A 19,471-nucleotide genomic window follows, 5' to 3' on the forward strand; every position below is an offset into this window, starting at 1 on the left:
TACTAACACTAAAGAACAAACATATAGACCCACATAGGTGGAGGTACTGACTCTAATTTACTCAAACCTGCAAGACCTCCTTAAAGAATCTCTCATTGGTCCTGTGCACATTCTAAAAAGACAGTACCTCACACAGCACATAATTATGAAAGTCAAAGTAGTCCTACTTCTGAGCCCATAATAAACACACCAGCCAAACATTCTAGTTATTCGGGATTACATTGTAAGACATGCTGTTTCCTCCTTGCCAGGCTAGACAAGAAGATCACAGTGAGCTGTCTTTCCAGAGCCAGGATCAACCAGATCACTCATGCACTTAGGTCTTTAAACCTAAAGTGCCAATATAACACAGTCATAGTCCATGTGGGCATAAATGCCCTAAGATATACCTCACTGGACTATATGAAAAGAGACACGATGGAGCTCTCTGAATATGTGTCCCACATGGGTATGAATCTAACCTTGAGTAGCACCCTACCTTCACCAATGATGATGCCACAGTACCAGCAAAAAATGATTGAATTCAACAAATGAGAGCTGTGGAAAGAGTGCCAAAAACAGAACAAGGCAAAGGATTCTACTCCAGACTATTCCTAGTTCCAAGAAAGGAAAAAGTTGGAGACCCATTCTCGACCTGTCCACCTTAAACACATACATCATTGTCCCAAAATTCAAAATGCTGACCCTACAGCAACTTCTTCCCATGCTGGGCAAGGAGTGTTGGCTGGTAACTCTAGATCTCAAGGAGGCATACCTGCACGTCCCCATTCGACCAATTTGCAGAAGATACCTCAGATTTCTTGCAGGATCAGAGCACTATCAATTCTCAGCATTGCCCTTTGGCTTATCTACTAAGCCCAGAGTATTCACAAAATGCCTGGCATCAGTAATCCCACTGCAGACTACAGGGAATCCAAATTTATCCATACCTGGACGACTGCCTGCTACAAGGGGACAACAAAAGCAAGCTGACAACAGATTTACAAAGGGTCATTTACTTGCTACAATCACTGGGATACACAGTCAATTTACAAAGTCAAGGCTGATTCCATCCCAAACAAGGACATTCTTGAAACGAATTGGACACAGTAAAACAAATGGCATTCCTAACTGCAGAAAAACAAAAGATCTCCCTCTTTACTTCTTGGCACTAACAAACCAGAGCAAGCTAACAGCAAGAAAAGTTCTGCAGGCCTTGGGCTTCATGGCATCATGCATAATCTTGGTTCCACATGCCAGACTGCATATGAGAAAACTACAGTGGTACCTAAAGATTTATGGTCCCAACACAGGCACAGCCTAGAAGCAGAAATTCCACTAATTCCATGCCTAAAACAGGAGTTCCTATGGTGGGCTCAAGCATGCCAGTCAAACCCAGGCTTACCCTTTCACAACTATCAAGCAAGCCAAACCATCACAACAGGCGCCTCAGACCTAGGATGGGGGCTCACATGCTGGACAAATGCGTACAAGGATTGTGGGCGCAGGACCAGCTTCACCTGCACATCAACCTAAAAGAAATGCTGGCAGTAAAACTGGCAATCCAAAAATTCAGACCATTTCTCAAAGAAGGCCATTTGATGATAAGGACAGACAACACCACAGTCATGTGGTACATCATCAAACAGGGAGGCACTCATTCATACCCCCTATGCAGAATGACTTTGGACCTTTGGAACCTGGCACTCGGCTACAACATCCAGTTACAGGCAATGTTTGTACAGGGAAAGGAGAACACTCTAGCAGACATGTTAAGCAGAACCACCTCGGATGCTCACGAATGGATGCTACACCCGGACATCTTCAAGACCATCGCAAAGAAATGGGGAATGCCACAGATAGATCTATGCTTCCCTCTCAATCACCAGCTCAAAAATTCTGCACAAGGACATTCCATCCACTTGCATCGAAAGTGGATTCGCTCTCCTTCAGCTGGAAAGGCCTGACAGCATATGCATTCCCACCTCTTCCCTTGATACACAAGGTATTACTAAAAATCAAGGAGGAACGTCCAAGGATAATCCTGATAGCTCCGAACTGGCCAAGACAACACTGGTACCCATTGCTGAGGAGCATGTCTCGGGGCAAAATGTGGTCAATACCCCTGATGCCAACTCAGAACAACTACAGCATCATGCATCCAAACCTAAAAACGTTGCAACTGACTGCATGGCACATCACATAGCAGCAACTATTCCAGATCTCTCCCAAAGGGTTAAAGACATTATCCTTGAAGCCCGCAGACCTTCAACAAGAAGGAACTATGCAGGGAAATGGAAAAGGTTTGTCATTTGGAGTGCTGAAAGAGGAAAGGATGTGTCCAATATAGATATTGCTAACATTCTGGAGTACTTGCAGAGCTTCTACCTACAGGCCTGTCCTATTCCTCCATCAAGATACATGCATCAGCTATTTCAGCAGAATACAGCTTTGATCCACCTGTCTTCTCTACCAATCCTCTACTCAGGCAGTTCCTCAGAGGGATCAAGAATGTAAAACCTCCTAGGAAACCACCGCTGCCAGCTTGGGATTTGAACTTTGTGCTAGAAAAGTTGACACTCACCTTTGAACCAGCAGCAACAGCAGACCTACAGCATCTATCATGGAAAACTGCTTTCCTACTGGCAATAACCTCAGCAAGGAGGGTTTCTGAACTTCAGGCCCTAATGGCAGTACAACCCTTCCTAATCTTCCACCAAGATAGAGTGTCCATGAGGACTAATCCTACATTTATGCCTAAGGTGGTATCCAGAGTGTCCTTAAACCAGGCAATCCACCTACCTACCTTCTTTCCCAACCCACAAAACAGAGGGGAAAGAATGCTGCATACCTTGGATGTACACAGACAGCTACGCTACTACCTGGACAGAACAAAAGTAACAGAAAAACTGACCAGCTTTTTGTAGCCTATGCAACAGGAAGGGAAGGAAAAGCAATTTCCAAACAGACAATCTCCAAATGGATTGGAAATTGCATACGATTCTGTTACTCCTTCCATGGAAAACCAATTCCACAGAACATCTGACCTCATTCTACAAGAGCAACAGCCACTACCACAGCCTTCTTACGAGGGTAGCAACCAAGGACATTATTGAGCTACTTGGACCTCCGTGCATACATTTGCCAAGCATTATAATTTACCTCTGTATTCCAGATCGAGCAGGGTTTGCTACTGCTGTACTGCAAGGGATCCTAACCACCATAATCTATTCTTCCTCCTCCCTAGTTGGCTATGGTATTCTACCCAGTTGTTATGACTGCAGATGCATCCATGAAGGACATAGTACAGTTTTGTACCTACCATAAATGTAGATGTCGAACTGGATAGCATCTGCAGTCAGGATCTCCCTCCCTCCTTCCCTCTGTGGTACTCCTAGGGTATTTACCCTCCTAATAGCTAGCTGGTGGGGGGGAGTCTCTTATGGTGTATTTGTTTGTATATATGTACATACATGCTTATTTTTTGTGTTTGCCTTCTATCCTTTGGAAACATTGGCATTTTTACCCAAAATTTAGCCTTCCAAGAGGGCAACTGGCATCTGGGGCAAGAAACACTGAGGAAAATGGCGTCGGCTGATGCCTTTATACCCAAAGACCAGCAGAGATGACGTCGGGCGAAGTGCGACATCAGCCGAAGCCGGACCCGGACTTTGGAATCCGGCCGACCGAAGGGCTGCCTGACGACAGGACAACCCAGTTGTTATGACTGCAGATGCTATCCAGTTCGGACATCTACATTTATGGTAGGTACAAAACTGTACTTTATGTACTCACCATACCGTTCCATGTGAGTTCATCTTGCCTTAATTCTTACTTCCCGCCCTCCTACCCCCTCCAGGGATTTTCGAGGACAGAGCTGCTAGTTTTATCCTGGTTGCTCAATCTTTCTGTGGGTTTTCTCACAAAGAGTGATAAGATTGGCACATGGTACTATAATACGCAGCAAACAAGATCTGAGGCAACTCTAGGTGCATCATGGGATAGGGGCTTGTCCTCGAGCTGTCTGTAAACCTCGAGCTTTGTAGTAGGCCGACTCGGAGCTGACAATCTGCTCCAAACCCATCTGTAAGAATGAAGGCGAGATGAACAACTCACATGGAACATTGTGGTGAGTACGTAACTTCTTTTTAAGTTTTTAGAGTTTTAAAAAAGAAGATAGGAATACATTTTCTCCTCCCCAAACTAAAAACTAGTCAAACCAAACAAATAGTATATGGTACAGTATTAGGCCTATTTTTACTGTGTGTGTGTTTGTTAACATCACATGCTGTTGAGTTAATGCTTTACTATACTGAGTTGCTTATTTTTTTCTCTTGTTCACATTCAGTTAGTTGTACAGATTATGACTGATGAAATAGGCAATGTATTGAGGATGGCAAAAACTGGGTAAAGATGAAAGGAGAATGTAAATACATGCTTGATAAGGGCACATTGGCAATCAAACATCTGAAGTCTTGGTCAGACTAATGTTTTAAGCACCCATTTGTCAGATTAGATAGTGTAGGTGTGTATGCTCTTATGTGCATATATGTATTTTTTTATAAATTAATATATAAAGTCTTTGACTCAAAAGTATTGAAAATCGTAACATTGATGAATAAAACATTTTATGCAGGGGAAGACCACCACCACCACACCCTGTGAAACTATATTTACCAAGTGTGGGATTGCACAGCAGTAAAGAAAGGGCAAATTCCAAATTTTTGATATTTTGATTTTTAGATAATTTGGCTTTTAGATATTTTGACTTTAGATCAAAAGAATGTAACCAGTTTATAAATCTGGTGGCAGTGTAGTAACTGCTTCATATTCACTGACAACCATTTAATTACAGAACAAATAGTATATGAGAGATGCAGATGCACAGTGTTATTGGAGACAAAGATCTCACATACACACATGAAAAATGCAAACCAGGCTGTCAGTGTTACACCCAAAGCATTCACTACTAACACTAAAGAACAAACATATAGACCCACATAGGTGGAGGTACTGACTCTAATCTACTCAAACCTGCAAGACCTCCTTAAAGAATCTCTCATTGGTCCCGTGCACATTCTAAAAAGACAGTACCTCACACAGCACATAATTATGAAAGTCAAAGTAGTCCCACTTCTGAGCCCTTAATAAACACACCACACACCAGCCAAACATTCTAGTTATTCGGGATTACATTGTAAGACATGCTGTTTCCTCCTTGCCAGGCTAGACAAGAAGATCACAGTGAGCTGTCTTTCCAGAGCCAGGATCAACCAGATCACTCATGCACTTAGGTCTTTAAACCTAAAGTGCCAATATGACACAGTCATAGTCCATGTGGGCATAAATGCCCTAAGATATACCTCACTGGACTATATGAAGAGAGACACGATGGAGCTCTCTGAATATGTGTCCCACATGGGTATGAATCTAACCTTGAGTAGCACCCTACCTTCACCAATGATGATGCCACAGTACCAGCAAAAAAATGATTGAATTCAACAAATGGCTTAGTTTCTGGTGTCACAACAAGGGGATCCAATGTCTGTCAGCCTGGGGAGACGTGACTGACTTGTTTTGCCATACATGGTTTGCACTGTACCACTTGGCTTCCAGATACTTGCAAAAACTTTACCTGTCCCCATAGTGCCCTTTTTAGGCTATGCCAAGTTGTTAAGCCCTCAAACATAACAAAATCACTCATGACTACCTTAAGGTACTGCTGCTCAATGCTAGGAATTTAAATAAAAAAATTGCATTCTCTGGAAGCACTCCTCACCATGGAGGCATGCAGCCATATGTGCAGTCACAGAAACATGGTTCAGAACTATAGAAAGCACCTCCGGTATCAAAGGCTAGAATGCCTTTCATACATGTTGATCCCCCTCAGCTCAGGATAAAACAAAGGGAGGAGGTTTCTCAGTATTCATAAAGGAGAAGTACACTGCTAGACTGGTCCAACAGAATGACTCACTTGAGCTGCTCCATGCCCAACTAACCATAGATGCAACCCCTATCATATCCTTGCTAGCTACAGATCCCCAAACATGAGTATGGAAAACCACTTCTCTAAATCTACTGGAATCTCTTACCACTCAGCCTAACGCCATATTTATGGGTGACTTTTAACTACCCCTCCAAAAACTGGGAGACTCATATGACCCATAATTCACTAACTTCGAACGTCAAAACTCCAAACCTGTTAAGAACCTTACTAAGCAATAGCATATTAAACTTCCCACCCCCTCCAAACCCGGATGCTACTAAGGCCTGTACACAGAAGCACTGCACAACCACATTCATAGCTGCATAGAGAAGGCAATATATGTCCAAGTAAAATCTGTGATTACTGGCAAAAATAAACCACCTGGTGGACCCCTAGCGTAAGCAGGAAGAAAGAACAGATAAAACAGTGCAAAAATTCTACACAAACAAATTAAAGAGCCAAAGCAAACTATGAGGCAAAGATTGCCTGCCAGGTAAGTTAACCATAAGGCCTTTTTTTTTTTTTTTTTTTTTTTGTAAACTCAGGAGAAATGCTCATCAGTGTGCCAAGTTAATCATGAACAGCAACTTGTACATCCATCCTGCAACTATAGCACACATGCTTGGCTGACAACTTCAGTTCAAAGTTCTCACCTCCTTCCACACCCAAAGAAATACCTACAGCCATCCCCCTACCAGTCATTGCAAGGGAACAAGTCATTACTGCACTCATTAAAGCCAAAAACAGACTGCATGGGTCCTGACAACATTCCAGGATGCTTAAAGAACTTAAAACAGAATCTTTAAGGGCCACTTGAAACTCCCTTTAACCAAAGCCTCTGGATGGGCTTTGTCTCAGAGGAGTGTGGGACTGCAGCAGTCATCCCTCTGCACAAGGAAGCCCATCAACTGACCCAGGCAACTACAGACCCATAACTTTTACCAGTCTTATCTGCAAGGCCATGGAGAGAATTGTCATGGATTTAATCAGTAATAACATAGGAGCTGTCCAACACTGGACCAGACCCAACTGGCTTTGTTAAAGGAAGGTCTTGCCTGCTGAATCTGGTGAACTTCTTTGAGAAAGTCACCAGGACATGGATTAGGGTAAAACAGTTCACACCACTTGTCTAGACCTGGCCAAAGCTTTTGATACAGTCCCCCACTTGGGGATCATAAATAAACTTACTGAGTTAGGTATAAACCTCTACTTCGTCAGATGGATAGCTGGCTGGCTCGCTGATAGAACAATGTTCAGATAGATGACTCCACCTCTGATAAGAGACCTGTTACTGTTGGTGTCCCACAGGGGTCAGTGTTGTGTGTGTGTAAGTATATATATATATATATATATATATATATATGTATAAATATGTAAAGTGAAAGCCAATGATGAGGACCTCTGGCTCACCAATTTCACCAATGACTTTAAGCCGGGAGCAATCACTGAATCCCCAATATTGACATCCAACAAATAGGTCTAAAAAGGACAAACGACCGGTGCCAAAACCACAGTCTTTGATTAAATGCTAAAAAAGTGTACTCATATCCTTTGGTAAATCACATATCCCTGCAAATTATAATATTGACAGTACACCCCTAAATGTAGACCAAGTGGTGAGGTATCTAGGAACACAGATGGTAACCTTAACTTTGATCAGCAGATAGCTACTGTAGTGAGGAATTCCTTCTGTGTGGCTCAACTTATAAATAAAGGCATGCTATCAAGATCAAAGGAAGTCCTAATGCTATTGTACTCTGCCCTCATCAGGCTCCTAATTGAGTGCACTGTTCCCTCTGCATTTAACTCACCAGGCACTCACACAAACTGGAGCAGCCCTAGAGGTTTCTCACTTAAAAATACAAAGCATAAGACACGAGTCTTATGCAGACTGACTAAAGGCCCTATCCCTTTACATCATCACATATTGTTTATCGAGAGGTGACTTATGCCTGACCTACAAAGCATTCTCTGATCCAACCCTTATGAAAATGTTACATATTTGCAAGAAAAAATATACAAGGGTTGCACATTCCATGGACTTAAACCTTATTTGGGACTCTACCCTCGTGGTGTCCTGCAGAGTACTACAAGCAGCAGAGAGACTTTTAACTAATTTAAGTATTTTTTTTTTTTTGCATTTTTCTCCTGCAACTGCTAGTTTTCACCTAAAACGTGATCTACTAGCATTTCTGTACTCTAAAAAGCTATTTTCTGCTGAAATACTTGCTTTTTTGTTTGCACTTTCAAAGTCATTTAGTCGTTTTCTGTGTTAAAAGCATCTGTTTAACTGTTGTAGGCTACACACTCAAGTGCGCTAGCCTATTTAAAGTGTTTTTGTGTAGTGTACTGTTGTATCTGTAAAAAAGGGGGAAAAAAACAATTCTTGTTTCCCGCCTTTTTCTAAACTAGTCTAGTCCTGTTCTCAGGTTCTGCTGAATTCAGGGCTGTGGTACAAGTTCCTGTGTTGCCCATATCCTTAATTGGATAGGAGGAAGTTTCTCTGTTCACCAGTGAGAGTGGGGAGCTTTGAGCAGCCTATCTGAGGAGTGGTCTCAGCCCAGCAACTAGTAGTTTATTGGCCGTTTTGGGCTAATTTCTATCTCTTTCATCTACCTGCCCTAAAACCCCACATTTGCGCGGTTTTGCGCATCACGCACCTCCTCGCAGCGCCTTTTAGCTGAGATTAAACTATTCCCAGCTCCACAAAGTCTGCTCTTCAATTTTTCCCTTGGAACCAGTCAGACTTTCAACTTAAGCACTCTAAACAGTTTCTTTTCAGTCCAGCACTTGCCCAAAATCTCCTAGTAAGCACTGATAAATGCTAGCACTACACCCCTTATACTATACAGAAGTACAGGGCTCTCTATTCGTCCCTAACCGGACAATCAGTAAAACTTCCCTTTGTCTGTGCAGGCATGTCCAAAGGGCAGTTTCAGGTGTACTCTCCAGTCCATGGTGAATCTGGGCTCATGTACACAGAAAACCCTCTCCTCCTTCCAACAAACACAAATGTATGCGAGAGATGCAACTTTACACCCAGACTGGAGTCCAAGCTCTCTCAACCCAAGACCGAACAGTCAATCATGAGAAGGGAAACACTTGCACCACACTACCAGTCTCACATAGACCAGTCATATCGGCACCAGCCAATAACACACATAAATACACAAAAACATACTTGGAGGCTCTAAATAGAAATCTGCCTAAGCAGCAGAGACCTCCAAAGCAGACATCCAAACAACCTCCACCCCCAACAACAACCACAAATCACATACTTCACAAAGTCAGTGTGCCACGCAGTCACAGCCCTTAAGGCTAAACAACACACCCAATACACTAGTAATAGGAGACTGTATTGTCAGACACACTGACGTCCCCCTCTCACTAGACTGAACAAGGAGAAGGTTACTGTAAGCTGCCTGTTGGGTGCCAGGATCCGCCACATAACACAAGCACTCAGGTTACTTCATAACAGGTACAAATATGACTGTCATTGTCCATGTTGGTGTGAATGACTTGAGACGTACCTCCCTGGACTGCATGAAAAGAGACATAGAGGAGCTCTCTGATCATGTAGCCCAGGCCGGTATGACCCTGACCCTGAGTAGCATCTTGCCCTCACCAAGAATGCCACAGTATAAAGATAAAATGATCGATTTTAACAATTGGCTTAGCTTTTGGTGTCATTCAAAGGGGATCCAGTGTTTGTCAGCCTGGGATGACATGCTCAACAAGCCACGTTGCTTCGCAAGAGATGGCTTGCACCTGTCGCCCTTGGGCTTTTGAATACTGGCCAAAGCTCTTGCCACCCCCATAGTGCCTTTTTTAGGCAAGGCTCAAAAGACAAACCCACCTCCTTAAACAAAACAAGCAACAAAAAACTGAGGGTAATGCTACTCAGTGCCAGTCTAAACCTCAAAATGCACGCATTCGAGGCACTCCTCAGCAAGGAGGGAAATCGATTTATGTGCAGTAACAGAAACCTGGTTCAAGGCTCCAGAGAGCACCCCAGCACTACCAGGCTATAACTCGTACCATACCTTTCGGTCCCAAAGCCCAGACCGAAATACAAAAGGCGGTGGTGTACCCATTTTCATCAAGGATTCCCACACCTCCAGGCTTGTAGCACACCACGAGGCCTCGGAGACCATCCATGTGCAACTAACAGTGGGCAAAACTGCCTTTCAGTTTGTAGCCTGCTACAGGTCACCCACCTTGTCTCAAGACCCCACTCAGCATTCCTGAGAACACTGGAAAATATGAAGATCCTACCCAACACCATGATAGACTGGGAAAACTCCTCAAGTACAAACTCCTTTGCCCAAGCTTTCTAGAGTTTATAAACTCAAACGCCCTGGAACAACTGGTTACCACTCCCATGAGAGGTGACAACATATTGGACTTGATCATCACCAATATGGGTGACCAATGTTCCACACCAGAGGTAAACCCGTCGCTGGTAATATCAGATCATAAACTAATCACACTAGACATCCACATCCCGACCCCACTTCCAGTCAAGGAAACGACTGTAAAAAACTTTTCAAAAGCAAACTTCACACTTCTCAAGACTGAGGTGGAAAGTTTCAATGCCCCACTGCTAAAGGATAATGCTGCCCAAACCACAGAATCCTTCACAAATGCATTCTATGTGCACCTACAGGAATGCATGGATCGAGCCATCCCAAGTAAAACAAAGACTCGCTCCTCCAAAATGAGGAAACCAAGTCTGGTGGACCCTGGCCATAAATAAGCTCTACAACAGGAGGAGGAAACTATTACATGATAGAGCAAAATCCCAAAAAGGGAAGGCATCCCTAATCAGTACCAGCAAGAAACTACGATCCCTCATAAAATCAACCAAGGCCAACTTCGAAAGAAAAATTGCTAAAGATAATCACAAAGCCTTGTTTAGCTATGTCAAGAATCTAAGTGGCAGCTCTCAGATCTGCTATGAGCTAGTGCAAAATGACAAAAAATACACTGAACCAACAGACATTGCCAACATCCTGGCTGACAGGTTCAGTGCAAACTTTACCCCCTCACCCCCTAAAGGGCCCGTGTCAATTCCAGAAGGTTGTAGAGCCCCAGACATCACAGACACTCAGGTGAAAATAGCCCTTTCCAAAGCCAAGAACACAGCATCAGTGGGACCGGCTGACATCCCAGGCTGCGTCCTACACAAGCTCCAAAATGAACTAACCCCTCACCTAAACTCACTGATCAAGCTCAGCCTCACCACAGGCTGTGTACCCAAAGAATGGCATACAGCAACAGTTATCCCGCTCCACAAAGGCGGTGCAACAACGGATCCCGGGAACTGTCACCCTATAAGCCTGACTAGCTTGGTCTGCAAAGCCATGGAGCCATGGATCGCATCATTATGGAACTCATAAAGACATTGAGAACCTCCAGACACTGGACCCTACCCAATTAAAGGCAGATCATGCCTTCTAAACCTGGTTGATTTCTTTGAAACAGTTACCAAGGCCGTAGATGAGGGAAAGGTAATCCACACAGCCTACCTGGACCTCGCAAAGGCTTTCGACACCATTCCCCACTCTGGCATTATAGAAAAGCTCACCAACTTGAATATTAACCCCTATGTCACAAGATGGGTTGCAAACTGGCTCATGGATAGAACTTACATGGTCAGAGTTGTGGGTGCTATGTCCGACTCTAAACTGGTTACAAGTGGAGTCCCTCAGGGCTCAGTCCTGGGACCCCTCCTTTTCGGTATATACTTCTCTGAGGTACAGGCAAACACGGGAGGACTATGGCTGACCAAGTTCACAGATGATTGCAAACTGGGGGCCATAATAGACTCCCCGGCTGACACAGACATTCTCCAGAAGAGTGTCACGGACACGAATGCCTGGTGTCAGAGTCATGGCCTTAAGCTAAATGCCAAAAAGTGCATAGTCATCCCCTTTAGGAAAAATAAAGTGCCCACAAACTATCACATAGGAGGTAATCCACTAAGTATGGAAGATATAATTAGGGACTTGGGGACCCAAGTAGATAGCAACCTCTCCTTTGATAACCACATTGCCAAAGTGGTTAGAAAATCCTTCTATGTAGCCCACATAATCACAAAAGGGTTTGCATCTAGATCAAGAGAGGTTATTGTGCCCCTCTACTCATTGCTCATCAGGCCCATAATAGAGTGCAATGCCCCATTTGGGATGTACCTTACTCGACACCTGCAACAGCTGGAAAGACCGCAAAAGTACCTCATCAAGAGGATCATGGGCCTCAAACAGATGCCCTATGCAGCCCGGCTAAAGAAACTCCATCTTTACTCGGTTGCTTACTGCCTCCTCAGAGGAGACCCCTCTGCCTTGCGTACAAGGCCATGTCTAACCCTGAATTAATGGACATGCTCCACCTAAGGAAATCCAAGTCTCTTAGAGCCACATGCTCTAGGGATTTAAACCTCAGCACAACAATAAATAGGACATGCTGGAGGGATAGATTCCTGTCCCAGAGACTTCCCTCGCTCTGGAATAGAATCCCAATCTATGTTAGACAAAGCCCCTCACTGACGGTCTTCAAGAGAAATCTTGACGAGTGGATGGGAAATCGTAAATATACACCTAGGATCACATCAGTGGCCCTGCTGGACAGAGGCCCAGGAAACTAATCTAAAAGGGAGGCGAAAGCCAACACATTCTGGCTAGGCTTATAAATGCCCTTGGGCAGATAGCCTAGTACCTACCTATGAACAGAACTTGCTGGAGAGACAGATTCATATCCCAAAGGCTACCTCATCTACAGAATAGACTTCTCATCTTTGTGTAAACCCAAATCTGTTCCTCTCTTGAAAAAGAATTTGGATAAATGGGCGGGGAACTGTAAATTCACTCCTGGGGTACTTCCCATGTTCCTTATGGACAGAGGCAGTCTGTAAAATTACTCTGGGCTCAGGCACCCAAAGACCCACCACCCTGATACTACCCCATCCCGTATCTGGTGAAATATGGTATACTACCACATCCCCTAGATTTTATATATACACACACACACACACACTTGAATGTGGGTACATCCAGATAAATGGCATGCATGTCACTGCATACAGTTTTTTACAATTATACTGTGAAGGTGGTGGAATCTGACTTTTTTAAAATAAGTACATTTCTAATGGTTTATAAAACATATATACATTTTTATATATCTGTATATATGGATCTACTTCACATTAGTGGAAACCCAGAATACAAACTCTGAGTTTACTGTGATGACAACTGGAATTTGGCCCCTGGTGTAAGTCTGTTTATAGATAAGCCTTAGGCCAAAAGAAGTCACTTACAATGAGAGCAAGCCTTAGAGCATCAAGGCAGAGTTAAGTTGAAAGCAACTTTTTTTTCCTTTGAGAATGCTTGGGTGTGTAAATATTATTTACTTATTCATCTACTTAATTACTTTATCGGGTTGACACTTTCTTTGATTGGGGTTGGAAACCTGAGCAACTGGTATACAGTTCCCAAAACCATGGCTATACCCCTATACACAAATTCATGTCTGTTTAACATGCTGTCACAGGCTTTTCCTTTGGCAGGAACATGGGATACACTTACTGTTCCTATGGTTCTTCCTGTTTGTGTACCTGAAAGAAAAACATAAGTAAATAAAGAGCCCTTGCCTGTACTGTAGACTCAGTCTGCTCCTCAGCCATTGATGAGTGGCCATAGCTTGTTACTCAGACTACTGACTAGATTCATGAGGACCTTTTAGTATAGATCTTTTTGGCACCATGTTCCAGGGGAAAGCCATAGCTTATGTGGCTGTTGCAAAGCCCATACTGGGTATGGGAGAACCATCAACTTTGAGCATATAAAGTTCTCCTGGAGGTTTTTCCCAGGGTAAGATCTGTTTTCTGGTTTGAAGAGTCATCCATTCAGCTAGTCTCCTCCTAGGGTTGTTCAACTTTTTTTTTTTTTCGTAGGAACATGTTTTATCTAAAGACAGTGGGTAATAAAAAGTAAATTACTTAGCTTGCAGCCTTTGAAATCATGAGGATGTTTTATCTGAGGATTTTGATGACAAGGACAAGTTTTCCTCACAAGCATATGACTGGTTTTGAGGATATTGTTTCCTAAGTTTCTACTACATACCTTACTCAAGTTGCCCTAGAAAGAAGAAATTGGCATATAAGACCGACTAGTAACCAGGTGACACTTTTTTGGGATCTTTAGCTTGTGCTGGAAAAGTTAATTATGTCTACATTTGAACCAGCTCTTCTCGCTGTTTTTGTTTCAACATTACTTGTCAAATGTTTTGCACTCTTCTGGCTGTTTTTGATTCATTATTTATAGATTGTTTCACTTATTGCTGTGACCTCTACAACACAGTATCCCAACTGAAAGTGCTGTACTTTCTGTTCCTTGTCCTGACACATTTTGATTATCCCCCCTCTATCAGAAGTAATGCTTCCTGTACTGTTCACCTTTGGACATCTCCCATAATTGTTGTGCCCTTTTCCCATATAACAGTAGGACCCATCACTGCAACAGACATGTATGTAAAAAGCACTTCAATGCGCAGTTACATTAGCAAATGAACACCACTGCTCCAGACCGTACAATAAAACACATTCACTGCATTGTTTCTATTGTCATTAAATCAAAACAACCACAACAACAACCTTTGACTGGGTGGTGGGTCCGGGATTTTTTTGGACGGTGGGGGTGAGTGTGTGAAGGGAATGGTGTAATCTCCCCATCTGTCCTGAGTGATTGACTCCCAGGCAGCCGGGCAATCCCTCATGAAGTGTGGGAGGCTGAAGAGCCAAAATTTCCCGTCCTCTGCCTCTGGAAGGGAATCTTCCTGCTGTTGATGGAAAAACTTACGTGATTTGGAACCACATCTTCCCTCCTCCTTTAGCCTTGGGATAAGGCGAAGGGAGTGGAATAAATAAAGTTTTTCCTTCTTGCTCGAGTGTCTTTAACCTTAGGTCCAAACAAAGAGGACCCATCAAAGGGGCGTCGGCGGAGGAAGACTTGAAGGCCTCCATAAAATGACCTACAAAAGGCCAGGCTTGTCTCCGTATGAAATGAGCCTCATGGGCCGAGTTAGAAATTGAAGCAAGGATAGCCAACTGAGAGCTAACCGACTGGGCTAGCTGCTCAGGTAGGTTACCTGAGAGGGAATCTGACAGCTCCTTGACCAGATCCCTCTGAAGCCTGGTAAAATGTGCCAAATAATTCAGGAACCTTAAAGTAAAGGCCGCTGAAGTCAGGTGCGCGCTTCCCGTACGGTCCATGCCTAGACTCCTTATTTAGGCTGTTGTGTAGCAGATGCCACCACCATGGCATCTACAGCCACGCCTTTAGTCAGGAACTCCTTCTCGGGTGGGGCAGACAAAATTTGTTAGGGGACTGGTTCCACGGTATCTGGATGTTCCCCGCCCTCCGACAAACTAAATCCAGGAGCTCGTCAAGAGACACCCAGGAGGCGGAGGCTGAGCCCCAAAGGCCTTGAGGAGCACTGACTCATCAGCAGAGGGGTTTGGATATCCAGGTTTGAGGATCTCTAAGATGTCTGCAAATGAGACATCATCCGAGGGCGACTTGGGACCCCTCCGCATCATCAAGATCAGTGTCACATGCTTCCTCTTATCTCTTCCTTGGAGGCTCCTGAACCCTCAGGAGGAGGGAAGGGTAACCTCAGGCCCAGGGGCTCCGCTGCCTAGGACAGGGAACTGCCAAAGACCCAGTCCGCACGCAGGAAGGTGCAGTAAAGCGGAGAGATGGCGAAAAGACTTGGCCAAGGCACTCCTCATAGCTCTAAAGCGGACCCCAGAATCCTGGGCCATGATAGCAGGCGGAAGTCCCGAGGCTCGGAACCGACAGCATAGGTCCCGAAACATCACCCCAGGTCCAGCCGAAGAAGTCCGTGTACCAAACTGAGCCGACCCTAAGACCTCCACCGGCTCCAACAGCACCTGCTCCGGCGGGTCGGAGGAGGAATGGCAATGACATGGGCATGGACCGTCGGCTCGAAGCCAACTGGGTTGGAGCGAAACAAATTTTGAAAGACTGGGGACTGGAACAGTCTTTGGAGCACCCTGTCTATGTCCGAATCTGACATCCTCGATGACCTAGAGGATACTGAGCGGGTTCGAGATGGCCTCTCCAAGCGGCCCCAAGGGGCTAAGGGACCGCGACTATCTAGTTTCCATCGGTGCCGAGGAGGAAGTGTCTGGCGAGACCAGTGGAGCCGACGAGGGTGACCGCCCTCGATGCCCCAGCCATCGGCTCGAAGCCAGAGGAGTCGAGACTGGTGGCATGGATCCGACAGACTGGTCGAGGCGCGGCGCTTTAGCAGGAGAAGGAGAGGATGCTAAAGCTTCTTCAAAGGAGGGTTTTATAAGACCTTTTAATATGAGCTTATTTTTCCTCTCTTGGAGGACCCTCGAGGAAAAAGCGTGACGCTGCAGGACTCCTGCAAATGTTTTGCACCCAAACAATAAACACAGAGAGTGGTCATCTGTGATAGACATTTTAAAGTTGCACTTGGTGCACTTTTTAAAGCCTGAAGGCCTAGGTACCTGAGACATTCCGGTGAATTAAAGCCCAAAACACAGTACAAACACTGTAATTAGAAAGAAATTCTCTCTTATTTGTCCTTCTTTACAAGAAGAGAAACTATCAACAATATAAAGGATCCGAGATCCTAAACAAAACAGAAGTCGCCTACAACCAAAAGACCGGAAGGCCTTTCCACACAAGAGGTACTCTAGTCAACACTCACAACACAAGAATTTACCAAGTAAATTTCACCAAACTCACTCTAAACACAAGAATAGCTGTTAAAACAGCTTTTGTTGAAGAAAAGAAATTCCTGACAGAAAAACTAGTGAAATTAATCACTACTTAGCTCAGCCAGTCTGGGGACTGGTAGTGGTGCATCCTGGGATATAGTAAGCTCAGCCAATAAGAGACTTTCAGTCAGAATGTAGGCGAGATAGGATCACATAACATCTATGTTGCAGAAAATAGTTTATAAAGTTCACTGCTGTGTCTGCTGGGAAAAAAGGAGCTTATAGAAGCACTACTTTACTACATTTCAAAGACTGCTAAAGCTTTCCTGTCAGTATGGGGTTGTAGATTAACATTTCCTAAAGCGTTAGTTACTCTTCCCCCAAAGTACTGAAACCTGAGCTCATAGACTAAAAGCTGCATGAATGTAAACGAAAAGAACACATGACCTACTATCCTAATCAAGACAAGCAGAGAATCTTGACACGCTCCCTTTAACACAACTTAGGCAACTTAAAGGAGAAAGTTTGTTTTGCCTATATTAAGAAAATTAACCAGAGATCCTGTATGTTTTGGAAATGTTATGAAAATTTTGTCTAAAGCAGAAGAATGTGCTTTTTCATGTCCCTTCACTGTAGCCTCCCACCATCCATTACTCTAGCAAATATTACACCTGGCTGTGGCAGAGGTATCTAGAGTAATGTCCATGAGGCCTGTAAGTGTGCCCTTAGCTCTACTTGTTTAAGGATAGCTTAGTCTGGAGAGAGAGGGGAAGGGTGCTGCATGCTGGAGGATAAGGGAAGAGTTATGTAGGCATGAGAGTTTAAAAGGTGCTGAGCAACAGCTGCCTGCTGCATTCCAGTCTTGAGCAGTTATGGATCATGAAAGGTCTACCATAAGTACAAAGCTTTCATTTACTTTATAATAGCTTACTTGAGTAAGAAATACTTGTATTAAAAGCAGGCATCAGTGATGCTTTTAACCCTAATTAATGGTTTGTTTTTTTCTGTCTGCAGAGTTTTTCTTTCAGCAGTATACGTGTGGAGACTCCTCTCTCACTTGTTGTGAACAAAAAGGTTCCAGGACCCAACAGCCAAGCCGTAGCAGTAGTGGCCTACAAACCACAGAGTGAGTGATGGCAAGCTGCAGTTTTTTCCATAGTGAACCTTCAAGGATGGCCGTGTACTGTGCTTTGCAGCCAAGTCTTCATCCAGGCATGACCAGCACTTGGAAATGCCGAGCACTTTGCAGCAGATCGCTAGTTGTAATTAGCAACATCAGAGCTGGAATCACAAAGGACATATTGAAGAAGATCTGCAGCCCAATGGAAAAAACCTTCTGGGTATTGCAGTCAGTCTAGGGACGTAAAGGTGTACAGCAGCTTTTATAAATCAGTGCAGACTTTGGCCAAAAAAAAATTGTTTAATCCATTATTTTTACTTTAGGAAGCAAACCAAACTATGGGGCTGGACTTGTTATACCTTTTTGCTGTGTGTTTGGATTGTAGAGAGAGAATTCTTTGTACTGCAAAGGAATAAGTTTTGAATTCAGTAATTCATATATTGGTTTTGTGGAATGTTTTAGCCTTTATTTAGTCTGTAAACTTTGAGTTGCCAATGATTTATCATGAAAAAACATGCAATCATTTTTCTGAATCCTTTTTTTTTGTTTTCTCTTTCTACTGTCTGTTTTGTTTCCACCGTTTGTAAGATGTGTGTTATGTTATACCAGATTAGAGCTGTTAGCAGTCAGTAGTGTGGTTTACACACATTTCCTTTTGGGTTTTGAACAAAGAATGGAGTAGCCCTTAGGCATGCCACTGTCATATTGATAAACTTCCCATGTTTCATGCAGACTAACCTCACCAGAGCTTCATCCATAATAACAAAGAAAGTCAGTTAGTACTTTAAATCTGAAACAAACCCCAAAAATTATTTGTGGGATCAACTCTGATACACCTACGTGGAAATAATGCATGCACACATCCTTACTTAAGTTATACTTCACTGCACAGGAAAAAGAAAACCCCAGATATTCTTGGATTACTGTTACTGCACATGTAGAAACACCACCAGCAGAGACTCCTTGTGTGTAAAAAAAAAAAAAAAAAAAAGGCAAAAGAGGAATATTTCCAAATCAGAAAATAAAAATTGTTTTGGTTAAATGTGTGCACTTTGGACTGAACTAAGTGTGGGAAAGCCGTTTTGTTACTCATTTAGAAATTTGCATTGTCAGCCTTATTTTAAGAATGCATAAAAGGATGTACATGATATTGAATAGCAGACACGTGCATCTTGAGTTATTTATGATAAAGAAACTTCTAATCCATTCCAAACCCTACATGGATTCTGGTGCAAGGATCACATGTTCAGAAGTATCTCAAGTCATGGAACAATGTAATTTGTACATTAATTGTGAAAATAAAGGTTCTGGGCTATGAGTAATGCAATAAATTAAGATGTCATGAGCACATCTAAACTTACCTCTCAACTGTCCAGATTTTTGCCTCATATTTTTGGTCTCTTCATAATAAAATGTGGTTTTAATAGAGGATGGAAGTCACTAAATAATGGCAGTGATGCAAGTTTCAGAATATCCTTCAGCAAATGCACACTGATGCAAAATGTGTTATCTAACAATTTTATAATAGCACTCTAAAGTTTGTCCCCGATTTTGTGCCTTTGTTGCCCCAATTCTGTTTGGCTTCCTCCAGAATTGGAGGTTGTGAGGTATGACTTGA

General features: G+C 43.4%; 1 protein-coding gene across 1 annotated transcript in view; it reads left to right on the forward strand.

Annotated features, from left to right (window-relative positions):
* Positions 1-19,213, forward strand: part of TTC5 (tetratricopeptide repeat domain 5) — an 852,502-nt gene extending 833,289 nt beyond the window's left edge. The window contains exon 10 of the mRNA XM_044058462.1: positions 17,748-19,213. Within this exon, the coding sequence (XP_043914397.1) occupies positions 17,748-17,867 (120 nt within the window). The 3' untranslated portion in view covers positions 17,868-19,213. The remainder of the gene's footprint in view (positions 1-17,747) is intronic.
* The last annotated feature ends 258 nt before the right edge of the window (positions 19,214-19,471 follow it).

This window comes from Protopterus annectens, chromosome 16.part0, assembly GCF_019279795.1.
Source record: "Protopterus annectens isolate FY-2018-M chromosome 16.part0, PAN1.0, whole genome shotgun sequence".
Classification (NCBI taxonomy): Eukaryota; Metazoa; Chordata; order Ceratodontiformes; family Protopteridae; genus Protopterus; species Protopterus annectens.